At 50.3% G+C, this 26,572-nt stretch overlaps 1 protein-coding gene across 2 annotated transcripts in view; it reads right to left on the reverse strand.

The window, feature by feature from the left end:
• Nucleotides 1-1,219: 1,219 nt before the first annotated feature.
• Nucleotides 1,220-26,572, reverse strand: part of LOC145340042 (polyamine-transporting ATPase 13A3-like) — a 74,196-nt gene continuing 48,843 nt past the window's right edge. The window contains exons 22-33 of one of the 2 annotated variants that reach the window (XM_080184462.1): nucleotides 21,579-21,710; nucleotides 20,495-20,574; nucleotides 17,939-17,981; nucleotides 15,337-15,446; nucleotides 14,976-15,072; nucleotides 14,298-14,370; nucleotides 13,763-13,940; nucleotides 11,189-11,382; nucleotides 10,025-10,113; nucleotides 6,507-6,587; nucleotides 3,496-3,585; nucleotides 1,220-1,461 (exon numbers count right to left, since the gene is read on the reverse strand). In XM_080184462.1, coding sequence (XP_080040588.1) covers nucleotides 1,249-1,461; nucleotides 3,496-3,585; nucleotides 6,507-6,587; nucleotides 10,025-10,113; nucleotides 11,189-11,382; nucleotides 13,763-13,940; nucleotides 14,298-14,370; nucleotides 14,976-15,072; nucleotides 15,337-15,446; nucleotides 17,939-17,981; nucleotides 20,495-20,574; nucleotides 21,579-21,710 — 1,380 coding nt within the window. In that variant the 3' untranslated portion in view covers nucleotides 1,220-1,248. The remainder of the gene's footprint in view (nucleotides 1,462-3,495; nucleotides 3,586-6,506; nucleotides 6,588-10,024; nucleotides 10,114-11,188; nucleotides 11,383-13,762; nucleotides 13,941-14,297; nucleotides 14,371-14,975; nucleotides 15,073-15,336; nucleotides 15,447-17,938; nucleotides 17,982-20,494; nucleotides 20,575-21,578; nucleotides 21,711-26,572) is intronic. The other variant, XM_080184463.1, reaches the window with a different exon arrangement.

Consider the following 26,572-nt stretch of genomic DNA (forward strand, 5'->3'; position numbering starts at 1 on the left):
GGGGGAGAGGGGCGGGGAGCAGGGGGGGAGAGGGGCGGGGAGCAGGGGGGAGAGGGGCGGGGAGCAGGGGGGAGAGGGGCGGGGAGCAGGGGGGGAGAGGGGCGGGGAGCAGGGGGGGAGAGGGGCGGGGAGCAGGAGGGGAGAGGGGCGGGGAGCAGGAGGGGAGAGGGGCGGGGAGCAGGAGGGGAGAGGGGCGGGGAGCAGGAGGGGAGAGGGGCGGGGAGCAGGAGGGGAGAGGGGCGGGGAGCAGGGGGGGAGAGGGGCGGGGAGCAGGAGGGGAGAGGGGCGGGGAGCAGGAGGGGAGAGGGGCGGGGAGCAGGAGGGGAGAGGGGCGGGGAGCAGGAGGGGAGAGGGGCGGGGAGCAGGGGGGGAGAGGGGCGGGGAGCAGGGGGGGAGAGGGGCGGGGAGCAGGAGGGGAGAGGGGCGGGGAGCAGGAGGGAGAGGGGCGGGGAGCAGGGGGGAGAGGGGCGGGGAGCAGGAGGGGAGAGGGGCGGCGAGCAGGGGGGGAGAGGGGCGGGGAGCAGGGGGTGGAGAGGGGCGGGGAGCGGGGTGGAGAGGGGCGGGGAGCGGGGGGGAGAGGGGCGGGGAGCAGGGGGGGAGAGGGGCGGGGAGCAGGGGGTGGAGAGGGGCGGGGAGCAGGGGGTGGAGAGGAGCGGGGGGGAGAGGGGCGGGGAGCAGGGGTTGGAGAGGGGCGGGGAGCGGGGCGGGGAGCAGGGGGGGAGAGGGGCGGGGAGCGGGGGGAGAGGGGCGGGGAGCAGGGGGTGGAGAAGGGCGGGGAGCAGGGGTTGGAGAGGGGCGGGGAGCGGGGGGGACCGTTCTGGTGGAGAGATGGACCGTTTTGTTATCGGGGGTGGTAGTGGGAGAACACTGCCGATGGGTGCCGCCCCACGGTGTGGGGGTCAGTTCACTGGACAGAGGATTGATGGTTCCTGGGTGGTTGGCGGGGGGGGGGCCATCCCCGACACTGAAGACACCCCCCCTCCCCCACACCTGGGACCACGGGCATGCGGGTTTCCAATCTGAACTCACTGGCAAGACAAGGACAGCGGGCCTTCCTACATGTCACGCTCCCACCAGCACACGTGTGCAATTCATGTCTCTCACCACACAGCGCGGTCGACCATCTTCCCGCTTCAACGGTCCACCGGGAGTTGTGCCTCTCCAGCTACCGCCCACAACCCCCCCCACCACCCGCCTCCGTCAGCCCCACCCCCGCCAGTCCATATATCCGCCGCGCCGAGCGGTCAGTCATAACTGGGTGGCCGTGTCGGGTGGGCTGCGGCCCAGCCCCCCGCTATCCGCCGACACGCTCTTGGCCTTGGTGCTGCTCCTGGGCCTGGGCGGCCAGTCTGGGTCCACCAGCAGCTCCTGGGCCAGCCGCTTGTACCTGGCCTTGGGGGGACGGCCTCCTCGCGCCCACAGTCTCCTCCCACAGAGTAGCGTACCGGGCCCTGAGTCCAGCTAAACACACGGGGGCGGGGGGGTGAAAAACAAGATCAGCAACGTTCTTCAAAGCAAAACTGACGAGGTGAAGGAACAACCTCGCCATGGGTACATGCACAGTTACAACGCTCTATGAAGGTTAAATTAAAGTTCCTTTATTAGTGTCGCAAGTAAGGCTTACATTAACACTGCAATGAAGTTACTGTGAAAATCCCCCTAGTTGCCACAATCCAGTGCCTGTTTGGGTAACACTGAGGGTGAATTTAGCACGGCCGATGCAACCTAACCAGCACGTCTTTCAGACCGTGGGAGGAAACTCCCACAGCACCCGGAGGAAACCCACGCAGACACGGGGAGAACGTGCAGACAGTGACCCAAGCCGGGAATCGAATCCGGGTTCCTGGCACTGTGACGCAGCAGCGCTAACCACTGTGCCACCCCAATTCAAAAGATTCATAACTTACTCTGGGGCCCTCTGTTTTAAAAGCAGGATTCAATTTAATTAATGTCTTTCCCACCCTGCCTGCCACCAGCAATGATTGAAGCACGCCGAGTTTGTTTATTCGTGTCACAAGTAGGCTGACATTAACACTGCAATGAAGTTACTGTCTGTGTGGACATCTCTCCCCAGGTTTCCTCCAGGTGCTCCGGTTTCCTCCCACACTCCGAAAGACACGCTGGTTAGGGTGCATTTGCCGTGCTAAATTCTCCCTCAGTGTTACCCGAACAGGCGCTGGAGTGTGGCAACTAGGGGATTTTCACAGTAACTTCATTGCAGTGTTCATGTAAGACTACTTGTGACGAATAAATAAACTTTAAACTACATGGTGGCACAGTGGTTAGCACTGCTACCTCACAGTGCCAGGGACCCAGGTTCGATTCCCAGCTTGGGTCACTTTCTGTGCGGAGTCTGCACATTCTCCCCGTGTCTGCGTGGGTTTCCTCCGGGTGCTCCGGTTTCCTCCCACACTCCGAAAGACATGCTGGTTAGGGTGCATTGGCCGTGCTAAATTCTCCCTCCCAGTGTTACCCAAACAGGCGCCGGAGTATGGCGACTCGGGGGATTTTCACAGTAACTTCATTGCAGTGTTAATGTAAGTCTGCTTGTGACAAAGAAATACACTTTAAACTACATGGCAGCACAGTGGTGAGCACTGCTACCTCACAGCGCCAGGGACCCAGGTTCGATTCCCGGCTTGGGTCACTATCTGTGCGGATGGAGTCTGCACATTCTCCCCATGTCTGTGTGGGTTTCCTCCAGGTGCTCTGGTTTCCTCCCACAGTCTGAAAGACGTGCTGGTTAGGGTGCATTGACCGTGCTAAATTCTCCCTCAGTGTTACCCGAACAGGCGCCGGAGTGTAGCGACTAGGGGGATTTTCACAGTAACTTCATTGCGGTGTTAATGTAAGCCTAACTTGCGACAATGATAAATAAACTTCTCCTTTAGGGAAGGAAATTTGCTATCCTACCCGGTCTGGGATACATGCAACCACAGCAATGTGGTTGATTCTTAACTGCCCTCCAAGGGGCAATGAGGGATGGGCAATAAATGCTGGCCCAGCCAGCGATGCCCATGTCCCACAGGTGATTAAAACAAAAAGTCCAGTATCTGTGATATTTTGCTTTTGTTGCTCTGGATCAAGGGCCCAGGAACAATTGCAATGCTTCACAGTGTACGCGGTGGATCCTAAGCTGCCCTGGTTAACTATCGAGTCAGCTCAGAGTTTGCCCCGAGTCAGGGACAGGCTGCGTCAAGGATTCCAACACCAAGTTGCATTGACGCAGCGCCCCTCCACCATACAGGAGTAAAACGTCCCACAGTGCTATCACAGTCTCATGAGGAGATAATAGGTCAGCTGGTGCTCGAGGAGGTGAGAGATTTACAGAGGGAATTCCAAATGAAGGCAACAGGCACAGCGATTGGCCAAAGGGCCTCCTTTCTGTGCTGTATTCAGCTCAACCGTGGAGACAAGTGCTCCCACCAACCTCACTCCAGCCGCTCCCCCCCACCCAACACAGGTTCTGGGCTAATCCCACTCCTCCCACCTTACCTGTGGGTAGGTCTGTGGGACAGGCTGAACACTGTAGCTTCCAGTGAAGAGATTCCTCAGCCAAAGGAATTTAGAACTGCACAGGCAATTCTGCAGGGAAAAAAAAATCACACAAACAGTGATGAACAACTCTTTATCTGAGCCAATCTCTGTACCCCTCCTTCTAAAAATGTTGCAGCTTCTTGGTACAACTCTTGAGCACAGATAAGACATGGCAGCGTGATATTATAGAATCCTACACTGCAGGAGGAGGCCATTTGGCCCATCAAGTCTGCACTGACCACAATCCCACCCAGGCCCAATATCCAGCACCCCGTGCAATTACCCTAGCTAGTCCTCTTGACACGGGCAATTTAGCATGGCCAATCCACCTAACCCGTACAGCTTTGGACACTAAGGGGCAATTTAGCACAGCCAATCCACCTAACCTGCACATCTTTCAGACTGTGGGAGGAAACCAGAGCACCCGGAGGAAACCCACGCAGACACGGGGAGAACATGCAGACTCCACACAGACTGTGACCTGAAGCCAGAATTGAACCTGGGTCACTGACCCAGCAGTGCAAACCACTGTGCCACCACTTTTATTATCACGAGATCGGAGACCTTTAAGTTGAATTAAGGCGGGACAAACGTGGCAGTTCAACGTCCTGGGTATTTTATTTTTCAATTAGTGTCACATGTCGGCTAACATTAACACTGCAATGAAGTTTCTGTGAAATTCCTCTAGTTGCCACACTCCGGTGCCTGTTGGGTAACACAGAGGGAGAATTTAGCACGGTCAATGCAGCCTAACCAGCATGTCTTTAGGACTGTGGGAGGAAATTGGAGCACCCGGAGGAAACCCACGCAGACATGGGGAGAACATGCAGACTCCACACAGACAGTGACCCAAGCCGGGAATTGAACCCGGGTCCCTGGCGCTGTGAGGCAGCAGTGCTAACCACTGTACCGCCCTTGTGTACCACTTACAAGATGCACTGCAGCGACTCACCAAGGCTCCTTAGACAGCACCTTCCAAACCCACCACTTCTACCCTAGAAGGACAAGTGGCAGCAGATAGCTGGGGAATGCCACCACCTGGAAATTCCTCCTCCGAGCCACTCACCATCCTGACTGGGAAATATATCTGCTGTTCCTTCACTGTTGCTGGGGTCAAAATCTTGGAACCCCCTCCCTAACAGCACTGTGGGTGTACCTACACCTCAGGGACTGCAGTGGGTTCAAAATGGCAGTGGTTTACCCACCGCCTGCTCAAGGGGCAATTAGGGATGGGCAATGAATGCTGGGCCCAGCCAGCGACGCCCGCAGACCATGAAAGAATAAATGAAACAGGAATTCAATGAGAGGTACATTTTTGAGAAGGTTCCCAATGACAGAGACTGCATCCCTGCCTCACCCCCTGCCACCTGAACCAACCATCCATTGCCATAAGCCTTACGCAGAGGTTGACAAGACGCCTCCCCAACCCAACAGCCCACATCACCCCCTCAAAGCTGAGGATCCCAGATCCAAGAACATGAGTTTTACCAAGGGTATAGAAACTAGAACGGGAGTCGGCCATTTGGCCCTTTGAGCCTGCCCTGCCATGTTGACACGGTAGCAAGCGCTGCTGCCTCAGAGCACCAGGGACCCGGGTTTGATTCCCGGCTCGGGTCACTGTCTACGCAGAGTCTCTGCACATTCTCCCCTTGTCTGCGTGGGTTTCCTCTGGGTGTCCCGGTTTCCTCCCACAATCTGGTTACTGTGCACTGACCCGAACAGGCGCCGAAGTGTGACAACTAGGGGGATTTCACAGTAACTTCATTGCAGTGTTAATGTAAGGTTTACTTGTGACCAATAAATAAAGTTTAACCATCAGTTTTGTTCATGGCTGATCATCAAATTCCTGATCCCTTTACCACATCCTTTAAAAAAAGGTCGAGAGCTTCAGGTTTCTAGGTGTCCAGATCACCAACAACCTGCCCTGGTACCTCCCCCACCATGCCGACACTATATAGTTAAGAAAACCCACCAATGCCTGTACTTTCTCAGAGGTCTAAGGAAATTTGACATGTCAGCTACAACTCACACCAACTTTAACAGATGCACCATAGAAAGCATTATTTCTGGTTGTATCACAGCTTGGTATGGGCTCCTGCTCTGTCCAAGACCCCAAGAAACTACAAAAGGTTGTGAACGTAGCCCAATTCGTCACGCAAACCAACATCCCATCCACTGACTCTGTCTACACTTCCCGCTGCCTCGGGAAAAGCAGCCATTCTCTCGTCCACCTTCTTCCATTGGGAGAAAGGTACAAAGGTCTGGGGTCACCTACCAACTGACTTCCAGAATAGCTTCTTCCCTGCTGCTGTCAAACTTTTGAATGGACCTACCTCGCATTAAGTTGATCTTTCTCTACACCCTAGCTATGACTGTAACTCTACATTCTGCACTCTCTCCTTTCCTTCTGCCCAATGTACTCTATGAATGGTATGCTTTGTCTGTATAGCGCAAGAAACAATACCTTTCACTGTATCCCTATACATGTGACAATAATAAATCAAATCTTTCTCCCCTATGTACTTTATGAATGGTATGCTTTGTCTGTATAGCGCACAAGAAACAATACTTTTCACCGTATCCCAATACATATGACACTCATAAATCAAATCAAATTTAGCCCCAAAGAGCTATATCTAATTTCTTCTTGAAATCACACATTTTGGCCTCAACTACTCTCTGTGGGAGTGAATTCCACACATTCACCACCCTCTGGGTGAAGCAATTTCTCCTCACCTCAGTCCTAAAAGGTTTACCCCTTATCCTCAAACTATGACCCTTGATTCTGGACTCCCCTCACCATCGGGAACATTGTTTGTAAACCTACCCTGTCTGAACCTGTTCAAATTTTTCTAAGTTTCTCTGAGATCCCCCTTCACTCTTCTGAACTCCAGTGAATACAATCCTAACCGACTTAGTCGCTCCTCGTAATGACAGACCTGCCAGTGTCTCGGGTGCCGCACACTCACCTCCACCAGAAAACAAAGAGCAACGTTGGCCAGAATCAAAAGTAACATCTTATTTCGCCAATCCGGGGGTACGCAGACCAACTGGGAGGGAGGAGGAAGGAAGCAAAAGAAGAAGAGTGTGGTTAATTAAGAGGTCAATGCTTTAACCACTTGTAAGTTTTCTCTCCAATTAGGGGAGGTAATGGCCTAGTGATATTACCGCTTGACTATTAAACCAGAAACTCAGTTAATGTTCTGAGGACCCGGGTTCGAATCCTGCCGTCAAAGATGGTGGAATTGGAATTCAGTAAAAATATCAGGAATTAAGAATCTACTGATGACCCATTGTTGGAAAACCCATCTGGTTCCTTTAGGGAAGGAAATCTCCCGTCCTTACTCGGTCTGGCCTACATGCAACTCCAGAGCCACAGCCAATGTGGTTGACTCTTAACTGCCCCTCCAAGGGCAACTAGGGATGGGCAATAAATGCTGGCCCAGCCAGCGACACCCATGTCCCACAAATGAAAGAAAAAATTATAACAATTAAATCCGTCCCACTGTAAGATGCTTCTCACCTCTCTCTTAGCCTGAAGCCCAATGCTGAGACCCGCAGCCACTGGCCTTGCTGACTAAGCAACTGCAGGGGCATCGCAGTCAGACTTCAGCCTTTTGTTGGAGATCTGCACAGTGCAATTTGCTGTTGAGCGTCACACTGGGCAGCGGGAATCCCAGCTGTCCCATAAGTCTCTAACACAGAGGAGCAGAATTAGGCCTATCGAGTCTGCTCTGCCATGGCTATATTTTTCATTCCCACTCTCCCGCTTTTTCTCTGGAACTTTCAACCTCCTGACCAATCAAGAACCTGTCTCCATCTTGAAGACACTCAATGACCCGGCCTCCTTTGCAGCAATAATTTCCACAGATTCACCACTTTCTGGCTGAAGAAATTCCTCCTCATCTCGGTTCTAAAGGGTCGTCCCTTTAGCCTGAGGTCGTGCCCTCGGATCTTAGTCTCTTCGACTAATGGAAACATCTTCCCCACAGCCACTCTATCCAAGCCTTTCAGTATTCTGTAGGTTTCAATTAGATTCCCCCTCCTCACTCTTCCAAACGCCATCGAACACAGACCCAGAGTCCCCAACGTTCCTCATATGACAAGCCGTTCATTCCAGGGATCATTCTTGTGAACCTCCTCTTGACCCTTCCCAAAGGCTAGCATGTCCTTCCTTATATATGGGACCCAATATTGCTCACAATATTCCAAATGGGGGTCTGACCACAGCCTTATTCATCCTCAGCAGTACATCACTGCTCTTGTATTCTAACCCTCATCACTCTGGCCTTTAGTTAGAACACACTTCACAGGCAAAGGAACAGCTCGCGATGATTACAGAAAGGAAGGTGTTACGACATGGAGGTTGTTCCCCTTTAAGGTGCACCGGCGACTCCCCCAAAAGAGGAATCCCTCACCTCGTAATCTGTTCAAAGTGTGTGGGAAGGTGTGAACTGTTCCTCAGCAGCGCTTAGTGGTTAACTAACAAATGTCTGACACTCACTTTAAGACTTAAGTTTTTATTTACGTAACAGGGAATATTAACCAAACAAGTAACCAAATAAAAATAAGATTCTACTGGAACACTAGTCAAATAAACACAAGCTAACTCACTAGTAAAAAAAAATCATAGAATTTAGTCACTCAAAAAAATCTACAACCAGGTTTTGTGTTTTTTGGAGTCTTTTGGAGTTTCTTGGTTCATTTCTCTGCAAGTTCTTTCTAATTTTTGCTGGTTGGATGACACATTCTTTTAAGATATACATAAAGCTGGCACAGTGAAGAGCTGAGAATGTTTGGCTATTGGCAACTGGCATTTGCTCCCTCTCTCGAGGCTTGAGAGGTAGCAATTGCTCTCCATTTGCTTTCCCCCCCTTGCATGCTCTTTTACACCTGTGATGACCCATCAGTTTTCCGACTATCGGATTTGTCTATTGTTGTTAACACCATCAAATTCAAATCTTATAGGTTCTTGGTAGCTGAATGCTTCCTTTAAGTTGATTGGGCAAAATTCAAAAACAAAAACAAGTCGTCTTTGTCAAGACGATGACCTATTTCAGCTTGGACTTTGGATGTACTTTGCATTTTAAACCTCCAAGCAATGAAACAAAACAACAACTCTCCTTCAAACACCTCTCCCTCGATGTCAACAAAACGAAAGAGATTGTCATCAACTTCAGGAAGCGCAGAGGAGAACATGCCCCTGTCTACATCAACGAGGATGAAGTGGAAATGGTCGAGACCTTCAGATTTCTAGGTGTCCAGATCACCAACAACCTGTCCTGGTCTCTCCACACCGACACTATAGCTAAGAAAGCCCACAAACATCTCTACTTTCTCAGGAGGCAAAGGAGACTTGGCATGTCAGCTACAACTCTCACCAACTTTTATAGATGCACCATAGAAAGCATTCTTTCTGCTTGTATCACAGTTTAGTATGGCTCCTGCTCTGCCCAAGACCACAAAAAACTACAAAGGGGTAATGAATGTAGCCCAATCCATCACGCAAACCAGCCTCCCATCCAATGACTCTGTCTACACTTCCCACTGCCTCGGGAAAAGCAGCCAGCATAATCAAGGACCCCCATGCACCCTGGACATTCTCTCTTCCACCTTCTTCCATTGGGAAAAAGGTACAAAAGTCTGAGGTCACGGAGCAACCGACTCAAGAACAGCTTCTTCCCTGCTGTCATCAGACTTTTGGATGGACCCACCTCGCATTAAGTTGATCTTTCTCTGCACCCTAGCTATGACTGTAACACGACATTCTGCACTCCCTCCTTTCCTTCTCCATGAACAGTACATTTTGTCCTTATAACACGCAAGAAACAATACTTTTCACTGCATCCTAATACATGGGACAATAATAAATCAAATCCTTCTCCCCTATGTACTCTATGAACGGTATGCGTTGGCTGTATAGCGCACAAGAAACAATACTTCTCACTGTATCTCAATGCATGTGACAATAATAAATCAAATCAAAGCTTTTAAAGGGACACACCATGTTTTTTCCTCTAACATTTTTAGAATTTTTTTTACACCTTTGACGTCAGATTTCAGCTTCACAAACTCAACGAAGGGATAACAGTGAGGCGGGAAAGGTTGTGCTTCAAAGGGAGTTTCTGAAGAATGGGGACAGGAAACACCTCACTGAGAGGGAGGGATGGCACTGGATTACTGGAATGGCCTTTGACAAAGGCTGGAGAACATTATCCTCAGCAGTTCCTGCCTGCCTTGAAAGTCTGAAATGGTGCTGCCGCGTCCTTCCTGTACCAGCCCTGAAGACCTGTGGCCAGCAGTGAAAGATGCCATTTTCCCATCGAAAGCCCAACTGCACCAACAGGCCAGGTAGAAAGTGGGCTTGTGCAATGCACTGTCCACACTGGGGCCTGTGCTTAAAATCGAGCCCCAGGCACGGTGCTGGGCCCAGTAAACTCTGAGCAACCAATGCTCGAAGGTAAAACAGTAACCACACTTCCATTACCTGAAAGAAGTCATCAATAACTTCGATCGGGTACATCATAATCACAATGATGAAGCCGTAAAGGACCAGAATACAACTCATAAATAAATCTGAAAAAGAGAGAGGTCAGAGTGTCAATATATACCAGTCTGTAACTCACTCCCAGGTATCCGTTATTCTATATATAAACCATCCCGAACCCCTCGATTAGGTTCCAGTCTGTAACTCACTCCTGGTTATCTGTTATTCTGTATATAAACCACCCCGAACCCCTCCATTAGATTCCAGTCTGTAACTCTCTCCCAGGTATCTGTTATTCTATATATAAACCACCCCGAACCTCTCGATTAGATTCCAGTCTGTATCTCACTCCTGGGTATCTGTTATTCTATATATAAACCACCCCGAACCTCTCGATTAGATTGCAGTCTGTAACTCACTCCCGGGTATCTGTTATTCTATATATAAACCACCCCGAACCCCTTGATTAGATTCCAGTCTGTAACTCACTCCCGGGTATCTGTTATTCTATGTATAAACCACCCTGAACTCCTCGATTCGATTCCAGTCTGTATCTTTCTTCTGGGTATCTGTTATTCCATATATAAACCACCCCGAACCCCTCGATTAGATTCCAGTCTGTAACTCACTCCCGGTATCTGATATTCCATATATAAACCACCCCGAACCCCTCGATTAGATTCCAGTCTGTAACTCACTCCCAGGTATCTGTTATTCTATATATAAACCATCCTGAACCCCTCGATTAGATTCCAGTCTGTAACTCATTCCCGGGAATCTGTTATTCCATATATAAACCACACCAAACCCCTTGATTAGATTCCAGTCTGTAACTCATTCCCGGGAATCTGTTATTCCATATATAAACCACACCAAACCCCTTGATTAGATTCCAGTCTGTAACTCACTCCCGGGTATCTGAAATTCTGTATATAAACAAACCTGAACCTCTCTCCTGCATCTGTTAATCCAATTACGCCCCCAAACAGGACCCCACTCCCCAGTGGACTGTATGGGATAACTGCTGGCATTAATCCCGCTTAAACCCTGGGGACTTGGGGGAAAGAGGACTGCAAGAAGGCAGGAGATACCCAAGCCGCCTCTCCACCCCCCCTCCCCATCAACACATGGCGTAAGCAGCATGCAGACAGACGCCCGACTCACAGTTTCTGTAGACAGGCTGCCGGAAAGGCCGGCCCTTGGAAAACACGAAAGCAACTGCCAGATACTGGCAACAGGAGACAAAAAACAGTGTTGTGTTTTCATAATTGGAGATATTGTGCTCATCCACTTCGGAATCATTGTGAAGTGAAATGCTGGTGTTTATCAGCTCGTCACCATGGCTCCCGTTACAAACACTAGAGGAAAGAACACAGATCCTGTCAGAGTCCGCACCCAGACAGCCTTCACTGATCACTCATCAAAATCAAGCACAATCTTCACTCCGGGCATTCCCATACAGAGTAAAACTCCCTCGACACTGTTCCCATCAAACTCTCCCAGGACAGGTACAGCACGGGGTTAGATACAGAGTAAAGCTCCCTCTACACTGTTCCCCATCAAACACTCCCAGGACAGGTACAGCACGGGGTTAGATACAGAGTAAAGCTCCCTCTACACTGTCCCCATCAAACACTCCCAGGACAGGTACAGCATGGGGTTAGATACAGAGTAAAGCTCCCTCTACACTGTCCCCCATCAAACACTCCCAGGACAGGTACAGCACGGGGTTAGATACAGAGTGAAGCTCCCTCTACACTGTCCCCCCATCAAACACTCCCAGGACAGGTACAGCACGGGGTTAGATACAGAATAAAGCTCCCTCTATACTGTCCCCCCGATCAAACACTCCCAGGACAGGTACAGCACGGAGTTAGATAACAGAGTAAAGCTCCCTCTACACTGTCCCCCCTCAAACACTCCCAGGACAGGTCTAGCATGGGGTTAGATACACAGTAAAGTTCCCTCTACACTGTCCCCTATCAAACACTCCCAGGACAGGTACAGCACAGGGTTAGATACAGAATAAAGCTCCCTCTACACTGTCCCCCCATCAAACACTCCCAGGACAGGTACAGCACAGGGTTAGATACAGAGTAAAGCCCCCTCTGCACTATTGTATTATGGTGTCTCAAGTCTGATCTCAAAAAGGGAGTAGGTCAAAAATAAATTCATATCAGGAAATAAGGCTCTTGATTAATCAGGGGATCGAGGGTTATGGGGAAAAGGCAGCAGAATGCTGACGTAAAATATATCAGTCATGACTGAATGGCAGACTCAATGGGCCGAGTGGCCTAATTCTGCTCTTGTGTCTTATGACTTAAGAGGCTGAAATTAAAATGAGAATTTCAGAAAATAGACAGTACCATCTGCAGGGGGAGAGGTGGCGGGGCAAGTGGGGGGGACCAGAGGTGGCAGGACAGGGGGCCGAGCGCCCCAGAGGCAGCGGGGGGGCGGCCCAGAGAGAACAAAGGCTTAGTCAGTCAGAAGCTGCTGTGTACTGGCTGTCGGACTCAGTATAACAGTCCTCGATAAGGTTTCATGGCTGCTAACCCTCCTCCCCAACACCCCCCACGGCCCTTTCCAGCCCCATTTGCCCACACGCCAGTTTTAATACTCTCGCAGCCTGTCTATCTGAGAGGCATCGTTGCTTAAACTGATCCCAATCCCCGTCTCTATCCAATACTGGGACAGCGGGATAACAATCTGGAACGCTCGCCTTTACAGAGCAGGTTTCTGGGCAAAACCACCCCCAAAACGCTTCGATTACAAGGCACTGCCATGGCGTTGAAGGATGCTGCAGCTAGTTTCTGCCACACAGCAAATCTCTCCAACTCAGCACAGACATGGGGAAACACCACCACCTGGAGGGTTCCCCTCCGAGCCACTCACTTGGAAATATATCAGCCGTCCCTTCACCATCAATGGGTCACATTTCTGCAACACCCTTGCTAACAACGCCTACACTACACAGACAGCAAGAAGGCAGCTTCCCATCTCCCCAAGGGCAGTTAAATGCAGACCTGAGCATCACAGAATCCTTACAGTCAGGAAGAGACCATTTGGCCCATCAAGACTGCTCTGGCTCTCCTGAAGGGCACTATCGACATATCCCCATATGTTTACCCACTTACCCCCTAACCTACACATCTTTGGACACTAAGGGGAAATTTGGCAGGGCCAATCCACCTAACCTGCACATCTTTGGACTGTTGAAGAAAATCCATGCAGACACGGGGAGAACGTGCAAAAGGAGGCCATTCGTCCCATCGAGTCTGCACCGACCATAATCCTACCCAGGCCCGAACCCCATAGCCCCACATATTTACACTGCTAGTCCCCCTGAGACTAGAGATAATTCAGCATGGCCAATCCACCTAACCGGCACATCTTGAGACACGAAGGGGCAATTTAGCAAAGGCCAATCCACCTAACCCACAAATTTTTGGACATTAAGGGGCAATTTAGCATGGCCAATCCACCTAACCTGCACATCCTTGGGCTCCAAGGGGCAATTTAGCACGGCCAATTCACCTAACCCATACATTGTTTGACTGAGGGAGGAAACCGGAGTACCCGCAGAGAACGTGCAAATTCCAAGCAAACAGTGACCCAAGCCAGGAATCGAACCCGGACCCTGAGGCAGCCGTGGTAACTGTGTCACCACTACCTTGCCAATGGTGCCGAATGTCTGTGGAGGAATTTATACTCAGTGGCTGTTGCAGAGTGATTTCTTACTTTGAGGAAGGGGTCCATGTCTCGTACCAGGGCTGTTCCTTAACCAGCAGGAAGGCAGTGACCTGGAAGGTCAGAGTGAGCAGGACTTGCATTGAGACAGAGAGCAGCATTGACACCGAGATCAGGCTGGACGGTGGTCTGCGTGGGACAAGCTCCCTCCACGCTGAGTTCAGACTCACTGCAAGGCAAGGTGAGCAGTGTTAGTATCCAAGCTGGGCCCAGTTACCCCAACAACGCCCCCGCGATATCATCAGGGCAAGGGAGACGAGAGAGGGGCGACTGGAGACGGGGGGGGGGGGGGGGAGGAGCACGAGGGTGGGGGGGAGGAGCACGAGGGTGGGGGGGAGGAGCACGAGGGTGGGGGGGAGGAACGAGGGTGGGGGGGGTACCAAAGTGAGGGGGTGGCAGAGTAAGGGGCGAGGGAGAGAGGGGGAGGGAAGGAGAGAGAAAGTTGGGGGGGGGGGGGGGGGGGGCGCGAGAGAGAGGGAGAGAGCAGAGGGAGGGAATGGCCGCAATGACCCTGCCGGTTACTCACTGGTGAAGGCGATGGACATGATGATGGCCAGGTCGATGAAGAGATATTGAACGTCGCCCAGGTTACTTAGCACCTACAAACAATACCACACCTCCCATCAGAAAGCTTCACTTCAATCTCCCAGCGGAGACCCGGAAAATACCCTCCCCACCCCACACCCAGCAAGAGGCATCTTTACATTCACGGCTTTGCTGATCCAAATTCTGACCCCCATCCCAATCCTGATCCAGATCCCAGTCTCAATCCTGATCTTTTCATCCATTATCGTCCCTCACCTCATTCCGCGCTTTCTTCCCAGTGTATATCCCTCCCTCCCCCACTGTCCCCTGCCCCTCAACACCATGTCACTTCCCCTCTCCCACCCTTGCAGAGTATCCTCTTCCCTCCCAGTGCCCCTTCTCCCTTCCCACCCACACCATGCTCCCTCCTTTAGTCCCCCTGCTTCTCTGTGCCACTCCCAGCTCCCCCTCTCTCTCTCCTCACCCTGCCTCCAAACCTCTCTGCAATGGGCAGGGGGCTCAGACTGAAGCCCCGGTTTCCCTCTCCACCCCCACCACCTTGAGTTCCAAGCGAAGCTACTGCTTCCATTCCATTCCTTCCTCCCCACTCTCCGCGGCACCCTCGCACGCCCCAACAGCTGGTTAAACATCCCCCCGATACAGCAAAGTACCGACGTACCGAGTAAAGTAGCAGAACGGAGAGGTACTGGATGATGCTGTACAGGGCCATGAATTTAAAAACACAGAAGGAGGTGACCAGTGCTGCGCGACCCTCTCTGTGGGAGAGAAACACCATTAATAAAAGCACACAGGACCCTAACGGCTCTTCCCTCCTCCCCCAGATCTGCGCGACCCTCTCTGTGGGAGAGAAACACCATTAATAAAAGCACACAGGACCCTAACGCCCCTCCTGTCCTCCCCCAGGGCTACACGGCCCTCTCTGTGGGAAAAAGATGCCATGAAGCACACAGCACCCGAACACCCCTCTCACTCCTCCCGTCCCTCCACAGTCGGGTGAGCGAGCAGGCTTTGCCGGTTACCTGATGAGATCCGGCACGCAGGAGATGTCTGGCGTTTTCGATGTGAACGGTGATGCCACGGAAGCCTCGAGCTCTGAGAGGGAGATGCCGGCGTGCGCTCTCTTCAGTGCCTGCCGCAGGAACACATCCAGGTTAGACCGAGCGGGCAAGCGTGTTAAAAATAGGCCATTCGGCCCTGCTGCCGCATGCTGGTGCTACTCAAGCCTCCTCTCACCCCCTCTCCACATTGCCTTCCTTGTGTTCAACTGACTTCCCATAAAACACAGGAGCAGAATTGGGCCACTCGGCCTGTCAAGTTTGCTCCGCCATTCAATCATAGCTGATATTTTTCTCATCCCCATTCTCCTGCTTTTTCTCCATAACCCCTGATCCCCTTATTAATCAAGAACCGATCTATCTCTATCTTAAAGACACTCAATGACCCGGCCTCCACAGCCTTCTGCGGCAAAGAGTTCCACAGATTCACCATTCTCTGGTTGAAGAAATTCCTCCTCATCTCTGTTTTAAAGGATCGTCCCTTTAGCCTGAGGTCGTGCTCCTAGTTCTAGTTTTTCCTACTAATGGAAACATCCTCTCCACGTCCACTCTATCCAGGCCTCGCAGTATCCTGTAAGTTTCAATGAGATCCCCCCCTTCATCCTTCTAAACTCCAACGAGTACAGACCCAGAGTCCTCAACCATTCCTCATACGACAAGCTCTTCATTCCAACGATCATTCTTGTAAACCTCCTCTGGACCCTTTCCAAGGCCAGCACATCCTTCCTTAGATACAGGGCCCAAAACTGCTCACAATACTCCAAATGGAGGTCTGAATCCAAATGGCCTTACACAGCCTTGGAAGTCCACCTCCGCTCTTGTATTCTAGCCCTCTCGATGTGAATGCCAACATTGCATTTGCCTTCCTAACTGCCTACTGAACCTGCACGTTAACCTTCACAGAATCTTGAACAAGGACACCCAAGTCCCTTTGTATTTCTGAAGTCCTAAGCATTTCCCCGTTTAGAAAACAGTCTATGTCTCCATTCCTCCTTCCAAAGTGCACAATCTCACACTTCTCCACATTGTATTCCATCTGCCACTTCTTTGCCCACTCTGCTCGTCTGCCCAAGTCCTTCTGCAGCAACCCCCTGCTTCCTCGACACTAGCTCTCCCTCTGCATATCTTTGTATCATCTGCAAACTTTCCCTTTACGGTGTCAACCCGATGTCCTCAATCACTCCCAGAGGGGGCAGCTTCCTACATTCTTCCTGTCTCCGGGTAAAGGCGGTTTCTCCAGAACTGCCAATGGGACTTATTGGTGATGGCTGCCTAGTTCTGACCTCCAGCAACATCCTCACCTCGGTCTCATGTCCTCCCAACCCGATGACTATTAACTGTTTCTACGGAAGGAACTCTTCAAATGCAGACAAATGTATGACAAAACTTACTCCAACTTCGAGTGGGTGGCATGATGGTACAGTGGTTAGCACTGCTGCCTCACTGCACCAGGGACCCAGGTTCGATTCTTTGACTTGATTTGATTTGATTTATTATTGTCACATGTATTAACACACAATGAAAAGTATTGTTTCTTGCGCGCTATACAGACAAAGCATACCGTTCGTAGAGAAGGAAATGAGAGTGCAGAGTGTAGTGTTACAGTCATCGCTCGGGTGTAGAGAAAGATCAACTTAATGTGAGGTAGGTCTACTCAAAGGTCTGACGGCAGCAGGGAAGAAGCTGTTCTTGAGTCCGTTGGTGCGTGACCTCAGACTTTTGTATCTTTTTCCCGACGGAAGAGGGTGGAAGAGAGAACGTCCGGGGTGTGTGGGATCCTTGATTACGCTGGCTGCTTTTCCCGAGGCAGCGGGAAGTGTAGACAAAGTCAGTGGATGGGAGGCTGGTTTGCATGATGGATTGGGCTACATTCACTACTGTGCAGAAAGAGACCATTCGGCCCATCGAGTCTGCACCAACAACAATTCCACCCAGGCCCTATCCCCATGACTCCATGTTTTTACCCTAGCTAGTACCCCTGACACCAATTTAGCATGGCCAATCCACCTAACCTGCACATCTTTAGAGTGTGGGTGGAACCCGGAGCACCTGGATCAAACCCACGCAGACTGGGCGAGAATGTGCAGACTCCACACAGACAGTGACCCGAGCCGGCAATCAAACTCGCTTCCCAGGCGCCATGAGGCAGCAGTGCTAGCCACTGTGCCGCCTCCTGTAATCGAATGTGCATGACATAATTGAACGCAGGACGAGAATAGCTCATTGGGCTGAATGGCATTGAGTTCACTTCTCAGTGGCCTGTTGCGCCTCGCCCACCTAGATGGGCAATGGGGCTCGTACGCACCCTAGCTTTGACCTGTAACACTACATTTTGCACTTTCTCCTTTCCTGCTCTATGAATGGTATGCTTTGTCTGTATAGCGCACAAGAAACAATACTTTTCACTGTATCCCAATACACTTGACAATAATAAATCAAATCAAATCTTTCTCCCCTGCTCTATGAACAGTATGCTTTGTCTGTATCGCACGCAAGAAACAATACTTTTCACTGTATCTCAATACATGCGACAGTAAGAGAGTAAAAACCCGCACCAGTTACTCACCCCACAGTCATTCGCACCATCACCACACATTCCGACATAATAGCTGTGTTAAAAAAAACACAACACACTGTCAGCGTTTACAACGTTCATTCAATCTGCTTAAAGCCGCTGCTGCTCTGGTGAGACCACCCCCCCCCCCACCACTGCCCAGTCCCCAACGGCGGCAGCGTACCAGCCTCGGTTAGGGGAGGGAGTCGCAGGTTTGAGCCCCCCTCGAGCACAAACTCCCAAGGCAACACTGAAGTGCAGCACCAAGGGGGAAGGGATGCAGCATTAAGCACGAGATTTCCGCTTCCTCTCTCCCCCGCCCCCCGCACGCACTGATGCCCCAAGCTCAATCTCTATCCCTCAACCAACATCATTAAAAGCATATGATTTTATCACGTTGGCGCACCTGCGAGATCTTGCTCTGCATAACGTGGCTGCCACATTTCCTACAGGTGCGCAGAGTTGAATGGCATTCCGCTCTCTGCAACGCTCTTGATGGGCTGCACTGTGGCCACTGATTTCCCTAGATTCTCTAATGCGGAGCAGCACGGTGGCACAGGGGTTAGCACTGCTGCCTCAAAGCGCCAGGGACCCGGGTTCAATTCCCGGCTTGGGTCACTGCCTGTGTGCAGTCTGCATGTTCTGCCCATGTCTGCCTGGGTTTCCTCTGCGTGTTTGGTTTCCCCTCTCAGTCCAAAACTGCACAGGTTAGCTGGATTGGCCATGCCAAATTGTCCCTTAGTATCCAAAGATGTGCAGGTTATGTGGATTGACCATGCTAAATTTTCCCTTAGTATCCAAAGATGTATAGGTTAGGTGGATTGGCCATGCTAAATTTCCCCTTTGTCTCCAAAGATGTGTAGGTTGGGTGGATTGGCCACGCTAAATTGCCCCGTAGTGTCCAAAGATGTGTCGACTAGGTGGACTGGCCATGCTAAATTGTTCCAAAGATGTCTCATTTAGATGGAGCCATGGTAAATGTGTGGGATTACAGGGATTGGGTCGGTGACTATGCTCTGGGCTAAGAGTCTCTGTCAGAGAGTCGGTGCAAACTGGATGGGTTCACAGGCTTCCTCTGCACTGTAGGGGATTCTATAACACCCTGAGGTGGTGAACGGTGCTATAGAAAGGCAAGTAGTTCCTCTGCGTCAGGCTCAATACCTCACTTCCTTCAACTCAATTTGGGGAAAATTTCTAAAATTAACCCATTCGGGATTGGATCAACCACCTGCCTTACGTCCACCTGATCCTGTCGCAGGATTGTGACATACACAGATGGAGGCCATTCAGCCCATCCTGACTGCACCAGCTTTCCAAGCAAACATGACTTAGTGCCCATTCCTCTATCTTTTCCCCATAACTCCTCTGCACATTGAATGATCATTTGAATAGAAACAATACCCCCTCGAGTGCCTCGACTGAACCTGCCTCCACCACACCTCCAGGCAGTCATTCAGCACGGTTGGCACAGTGGTTAGCCAGGTACCCAGGTTCGATTCCCGGCTTGGGTCACTATCTGCGTCTGCGTGGATTTCGTCTGGTTGCTCCGGTTTCCTCCCAGGATCTGAAAGATGTGCTGGTTAGGGTGAATTGGCCGTGCTAAATTCTCCCTCAGTGTTACTCAAACAGGCGCCAGAGTGTGGCAACTAGGGGATTTTCACAGTAACTTCACTGCAGCGTTAATGTAAGCTGACTTGAGACACTAATAAAATAAACTCTAACCTTTTCCAGACTCGCTGTGTGAAATTTTTGTTTTCACAACGCTCCCTCCTGGAGATCACACTCGCGGTTAATAATCCTGCCAGGTAGATAAGGCAAGGATTTGATTCAGATGACATTCTCATCAAGCTCCACTGGCTATCACCTCTACAATGAATTTTTCCAAGACAGCATTCACACTGGTAATTCCGCCGCCCCCCCCCCCCTCAGAATTTCTCTCCCTTAAATCACTGACTCCCAACAGTGCAGAAGGCAGCCTATCGAGTCTGCACCGACCACAATTCAACCTAGGCCCTATCCTTGTAACCGCACACATTTACGCTAGCCAAACACCCCGACACAAAGGGGCAATTTAGCATGGCCAATCCACCTAACCTGCACATCTTTCGATACAAAGGGACAATGTAGCATAGCCAATCATCTTAACCTGCACGTCTTTGGACACAAATGGACAATTTTAACATAGCTAATCTGCCTAGCCACCACATCTTTCAGACTGTGGGAGCAAAGTGGAGCACCTAGAGGAAATCCACGCAGACACGGGGAGAACATGCAGACTCCACACAGACAGTGACCCAAGCCGGGAATAGAACCTGGGTCCCTGGCGCTGTGAAGCAGCAGTGCTAACCACTGAACCGCCCATAAACATCTGCACCATTTTCTCTCTCTCTCTTTCCTCCATGAAGAACCTCGCCAACAGATAAATGCCAGCAGATGTTTTAACCACAACATTATATGACTGTAATTTCTGTTGGACAGCGAACGAACTTTCACAGGCTAATAGAGCACTGGGAACAGTGCTGCCAGCAATAAGCATTACAGCCCTGACCCAGGACAGTCGATACTCACTCCACTTTCTGTAGTGCCTCCACCAGCTGTGTTTTCTGATCTGGAGCCATGCGAGCATAAACCGTCCCACACAGGAGCAGCTGGACAGGGTTGAAAACACAGGCCATTAAATCTCGCCAAGTAACCCAGCGCGGCGCGGACCCTCCGACAGAGGCCCCGCACGGCGCGGACCCTCCGACAGAGGCCCCGCACGGCGCGGACCCTCCAAGAGTGACCCAGCGCAACGCAGACCCTCCTCGAGTGACCCAGCGCAACGCAGGCCCTCAGATAGAGATCCAGCACAATGCAGACCCACCAGAGGCCCAGCGCAACACAGACACAAACTTTCACCAATGGTAATTCAAACTCCTCACATCACTCAAATCATTTCGGTGCCAAAGTTACACATGTTTTCATCCAGCATCGGTGGAAATTTGTACTGGGGGGGGTGGGGGGAGGTAGTGGATTAGCCTTGCTAAATTGCCCCTTAGTGTCAGGGGGTCTAGCTAGGGGAAATAAATGCGGCAATGGGGATAGAGCCTGGGTGGGATTGCTGTTGGTGCAGGCTCAATGGGCCGAATGGTCTCTTCCTGCACTGTAGGGATTCTCTGATGACTGTAACCATTTAGTTTTTGCACACACAGCTTTGACTGCCTTCGTGAGAGGTTATTACCGAGTGATCAGATGCCATCTTGGCCAATCTTGCTCTCCTGTGCCCAGAGCAGGGGCTGGGTAACCATTTGGGCGCAGGCCCAATTGTGTTTAGTTGAAGGCTGTGCTATATCTCATGAACTGGGTTAACCAGTTACAACTTAAACATGTTTATTTATTAGTGTCACAAGTCAGCTTAACACTGCAGTCAAGTTACTGCAAAACTCCCCCAGTCGCCACAGTCTGTTCGGGTAACACCGAGGGAGAATTTAGCACGGCCAATGCACCCTAACCAGCACGTCTTTCGGACTGTGGGAGGAAACCGGAGCATCAGGACGAAACCCATGCAGACATGGGGAGAATGTGCCAGCTCCACATGCACAGGGTCCCTGGCGCTGGGAGGCAGCAGCGCGAACCACTGTTGGAAGGGAAAGGAAAGGAAAGACAGACTCACCTTGGGAAGCAAGTCGGGGAAATGTTCCACAATCACAGCGAAGGACTTTCCACTCATGGCAAAATGGTAGGAGACCTCGGGGCTCTGGGGCCTGTCTTTCAGGTAGCCATCCTCCACGTCTATTTGAACGTCCTTGGGGGAAGAAGAAAATCGGGAAGTCTATGAGCAAAGCAGGGGGCATCAGGAAGCTAAAGGCGCATCATCCCTTCCGATACCTCAAACCGACATCGAAAGACCTCGACCTCAAGATGGCCTGGTCTGGGTTGGCACAGTGTTTAGCACTGCTGCCTCACAGCTCCAGGGACCTGGGCTCGATCCCCACCTTGGATCACTACCTGTGTGAACTCTGCGCGTTCTCCCCATGTCTGCGTGGGTTTCCTCCTGGTGCTCCTGTTTCCTCCCACAGTCCGAAAGGCGTGCGGGTTAGGGTGCATTGGCTGTGCTAAATTCTCCTTGAGTGTTACCCAAACAGGCACGGAGTGTGACAACTAGGGGATTTTCACAGGAACTGCATTGCAGTGTTAATGTAAGCTGACTTGTGACACTGATAAATAAACTTTAACTTTCTCCCCAACATGACACTATGTTTACCTGTGTCATGAGTAGGCTCACATTAACACTGCACTGAAGTTACTGAGAAAATCCCCTAATCGCAACACTCCGGTGCCTGTTCAGATAACACTGAGGGAGAATTTAGCAGGCGCGAGGAGCAGGGCGACAGCACACGAGGGGGGGTGCGGGATAAATACTGACTCCTGCCAGTCCTGTACTGATCAAAACAGACAGCCCATTGTATCGAAAACAGAATACCCACTGCGTCCAAATTTCTGAAACTATATACTTTTTACTGTAAGCTGATACATGCAACAATAATAAATCAAATCAAAATCAAATATATTAACCGTTCGTTATCTTGTATCACAATTGTTTGCTACATGCTGTCTCTGACTACCAAAGCAATCCGCGTAGCTGCGGCCGTGGGAAGCTGGGTTTGGTTATGAAAAGTCTGTTTTTACAAAAGCATTATACTTTCAAAAAATGCAATCAATTTTTCTAGCTGACCCAGAATGCCTGTGGTCGTGTTAGTTAACTTTTTAAGCTTAGCATTGAAATGTAATTGCATGGGCAGAAATATCCTAAAATCAAGTCTTTGTGTAAGTGAAGCAATCCACACACGTCATGTGAGTGTACCTTTAACAAAGTTTTTTTTTGAAAGGTCATGCAGCTTCCCGCTCTAGCGATGTTGTTGGGTGGGTGTGGCAGTCAGGTGATAGGGGCTTTTTTCCTTTGGCCTTTCAATTTCATTTTGGGGAGCAGCTTAGCAGTAAGCTAAGAAGCAGTCTCTCTCTCTCTCTCTCCCCGTTCTTCTCTTTGTTTGGCTCTGCCTTAAAGAAGCTGTGTTTTGGGAAACAGATTTGACTACAACCTCTTCTGAGTTTCTTCACAAGGAATTTCCAGTCCAGGAGGCTGGATTCCTGTAACAAGCGGCCATTAACCTCCACTGTATTGTGTTTATTTGGAGGGTTTCGTGGATTGGATGTTGGCTTTGGTTGGAACACATTAGAGATATTTCCTCAAGGGTTATACATTGTCGTGGCTGTTGTGTCTCTTGTTTGTAACTGTTAAAAGTTCTTGCTAAATGTCTTATTACACGTCAACAATATTTTTAATTAAACTTTGCTTTTGATAAAAGCTCCTGATGGGTCACACCTAGAGTGAAATCTCTCATGCTCACCCCAGCCAAATTCAACGTAAAACACTACAGGTCAGAGGAGCTTTACAGAACACCTTGAGTTATCCGAGCTGACCTGTAACACGTGCTCAGCATCTTCCCCCTCCAGTATTTTTGTCTAGTATCTTCAATCTGTGCCCCTTTGGTTACTAGACCTCCCCCGCCCACCTTCCTCCAGCTACAGGGAACAGATTCTCCTTACTTTCCAAGCCTCACATGATTTTGAACACCTCCATGAAATCTCCCCTTAACCTTCCGTGCTCTGAGGGGCACAATCCCAGCCTCTTCCATAAATGAGGCCCCTTACCCTTGGTCTATTTCCTCTGCTACATTCAAGCCCTTGGCATTCTTCCTAAAGGGCAGTGCCCAGAATCGCCCACAATATTCTAGGAGTTGTTTGCATGGGTTTTTTCAAGAATTATTTTATTATACATGGGCGTCGCCGGCCGGATCCAGAATTCATTGCCCTTCCATAGATGACCAATGAGGGGATGGTGGGTCAGCCGCCATCTTGAACCCGCTGCAGTCCCTGAGGTGTAGGTACACCCACAGTGCTATTAGGGAGGGAGTTCCAGGATTTTGACCCAGCCACAGTGAAGGAATGGCCAATATATTTCCAAATCAGGATGGCGAGTGGCTCCGAGGAAAACCTCCGGGTGGTGGCGTTCCCAGGTCTCTGCGGCCCTGGTCCGTCTGGATGGAAGAGGCCGTGGGTTTGGAAGGTGCTGTTGAAGGAACCTTCGTGAGTCGCTGCAGTGCATCTTGTAGGTGGTACACACGGCTGCCACTGAGCGTCGGTGACAGAGGGAGTGAATGTTTGTAGAAGGGGTAGCAATTTAGGGGGAGGATGTGGCGTAGTGGTATTGTCACTGGACCAGTAATCCAGAGACCCAGGATAATGATTTGGGGACCCGGGTTTGAATCCCACCTCGGCAGACAGAAATCTGGAATTAACAATCTATTTAAAACCATGAAACAATTGCTGATTACAAATGTGAGGTAATGCAGATAGGAAATATACAGTAAATGGCAGAGCCCTTAAGAGTATTGATAGGCAAAGGGATCTGAGTGTACAGGTACACAGGTCACTGAAAGTGGCAATGCAGGTGGAGAAGGTAGTCAAGAGGGCATAAGGCATGCTTGCCTTCATCGGCTGGGGTATTGAGTTTAAAAATTGGTAAGTCATGTTGCAGCTTTATAGTACCTTAGTTCAGTCGCACTTGGAATGTAATGTTCAATTCTGGTCGCCAAACTACGAGAAGGATGTGAAGGATACAGGAAAGATTTACCAGAATGTTGCCTGGTATGGAGGGCATTAGCTATGAGGAGTGGTTGGAGAAACTTGGTTTGTTGTCACTGGAACGACAGAGGTTGAGGGACAACCTGATAGAAATCTACAAGATTATGAGAGGAATGGACAGAGTGGATAGTCAGAAGCTTTTTCCCAGGGTGGAAGCGTCAATTACTAGGGGGCATAAGTTTAGGGTGTGAGGGCCAAGTTTCAAAGCAGATGTATGAGGCAGATTTTTTTCCACAGAGGGCGGTGGGTGCCTGGAACTCGCTGCCGGGGGAGATAGCAGAAGCAGATACGATAGTGATTTTTAAGGGGCATCTTGACAAATACATAAATAGGATGGGAATAGAGAGATGCGGTCCCTGGCAGGGTAAGGAGTTTTAGTTCAGTCGGGTAGTACGGTCGGTGCAGGCTTGGAGGGCCGAAGGGCCTGTTCCTGTGCTGCAATTTTCTTTGTTGTAACAGCCCATCTGGTTCATTAATGTCTTTTAGGGATGGAAATACAACTATACAAGGCATTGGGGAGGCCGTGCCTGGAGCATTGTGCACAGCTTTGGTCCCCTTCATAGAATCTCCACAGTACAGAAAGAGGCCATTTGGCCCATCGAGTCTGCACCAACCACAATTCCTACCCCCAGATCCCTACATATTTTACCCATTAATCCCTCTAACCTACACATCTCAGGACACTAAGGAACAATTTTATTAGCATGGCTAATGAACCTAACCTGTGCATCTTTGGACATCTTTTGCACATCTTTCCCCTTATTGGAGGAAGGATGGAGTGGCATTGGCATTGAAAGAAGGTTCACTAGACTGAGTCCAGGGATGAGAGGTTTGTCGAAAGATTGAACAGTTTGGGCCTACACTCTCTGGAATTTAGAAGAATGAGAGGAGAACAAATCAGGTACACAAGATGATAAAAGGTATGGATAAATTAGATGTGGGGCGGATGCTTCTGCTGGTGGGACATTCTAGGACGAGAGATCATATGCTTCGGATAAGGGGCAGCAAATTTAAAACAGAGTTGAGGAGAAACTACTTCTCCCTCTGGAATTCGCTACCCCAAAGTGTGGTGGATGCTGGGGCAGTGAGTAAGTTTGAGGAGGAATTCGACAGATTTTTAATGGGTTGAAGGTTTACGGGGAGAAGGCAGGAAAATGGGGATGAGGAGCATATCAGCCACGATCGAACGGTGGAGCGGACTCGATGGGCCGAATGGCCCAATGCTGCTCCTCTACCTTATGAAATCTGCCGTCTTTGCCCTCTCTGACCTATCATCTAACTCCATCGCCACAGCCAATGAGGTTGATCCTTGAAATGGCCACTAAAATGGTCGCGCAAGTGAGACACTCAGTTCAAGGGGGCAATTAGGGATGGGCAATGAAATGCTGGCCCAGCCCAGCAAAACCAACGTCCGATGAATCTTTTAAAAAAATCAAGCTGGATAAATGAGAGGTGCTTCAGAAGGAACAACTGCCTGCTTGACACTGGACTGGAGTCACATGTAGACTGAGCTAGACATCGATTTAAATTAACTTTTACAGATGCTCCATAGAAAGCATTCTTTCTGGTTGTATCACAGCTTGGTATGGGCTCCTGCTCTGCCCAAGACCGCAAGGAGCTACAAAAGGTTGTGAATGTAGCCCAATCCATCACGCAAACCAGCCTCCCTCCCATTGACTCTGTCTACACTTCCCGCTGCCTCGGGGAAAAGCCTCGGCATAATCAAGGATCCCCACACACCCCGGACATTCTCTCTTCCACCAGGCAAGAGATACAAAAGTCTGAGGTCACGTACCAACTGACTCAAGAACAGCTTCTTCCCTGCTGCCGTCAGACTTTTGAATGGACCTACCTCACATTAAGTTGATCTTTCTCTGCACCACAGCTATGACTGCAACACTATATTCTGTACCCTCTCCTTTCCTTCATCCCTATCTACTCTATGAACAGTATTCTTTGTCT

The sequence above is a fragment of the Carcharhinus amblyrhynchos genome, unplaced genomic scaffold (genome assembly GCF_965287045.1).
Source record: "Carcharhinus amblyrhynchos unplaced genomic scaffold, sCarAmb.v2.hapA scaffold_738, whole genome shotgun sequence".
NCBI classification, from domain to species: domain Eukaryota; kingdom Metazoa; phylum Chordata; class Chondrichthyes; order Carcharhiniformes; family Carcharhinidae; genus Carcharhinus; species Carcharhinus amblyrhynchos.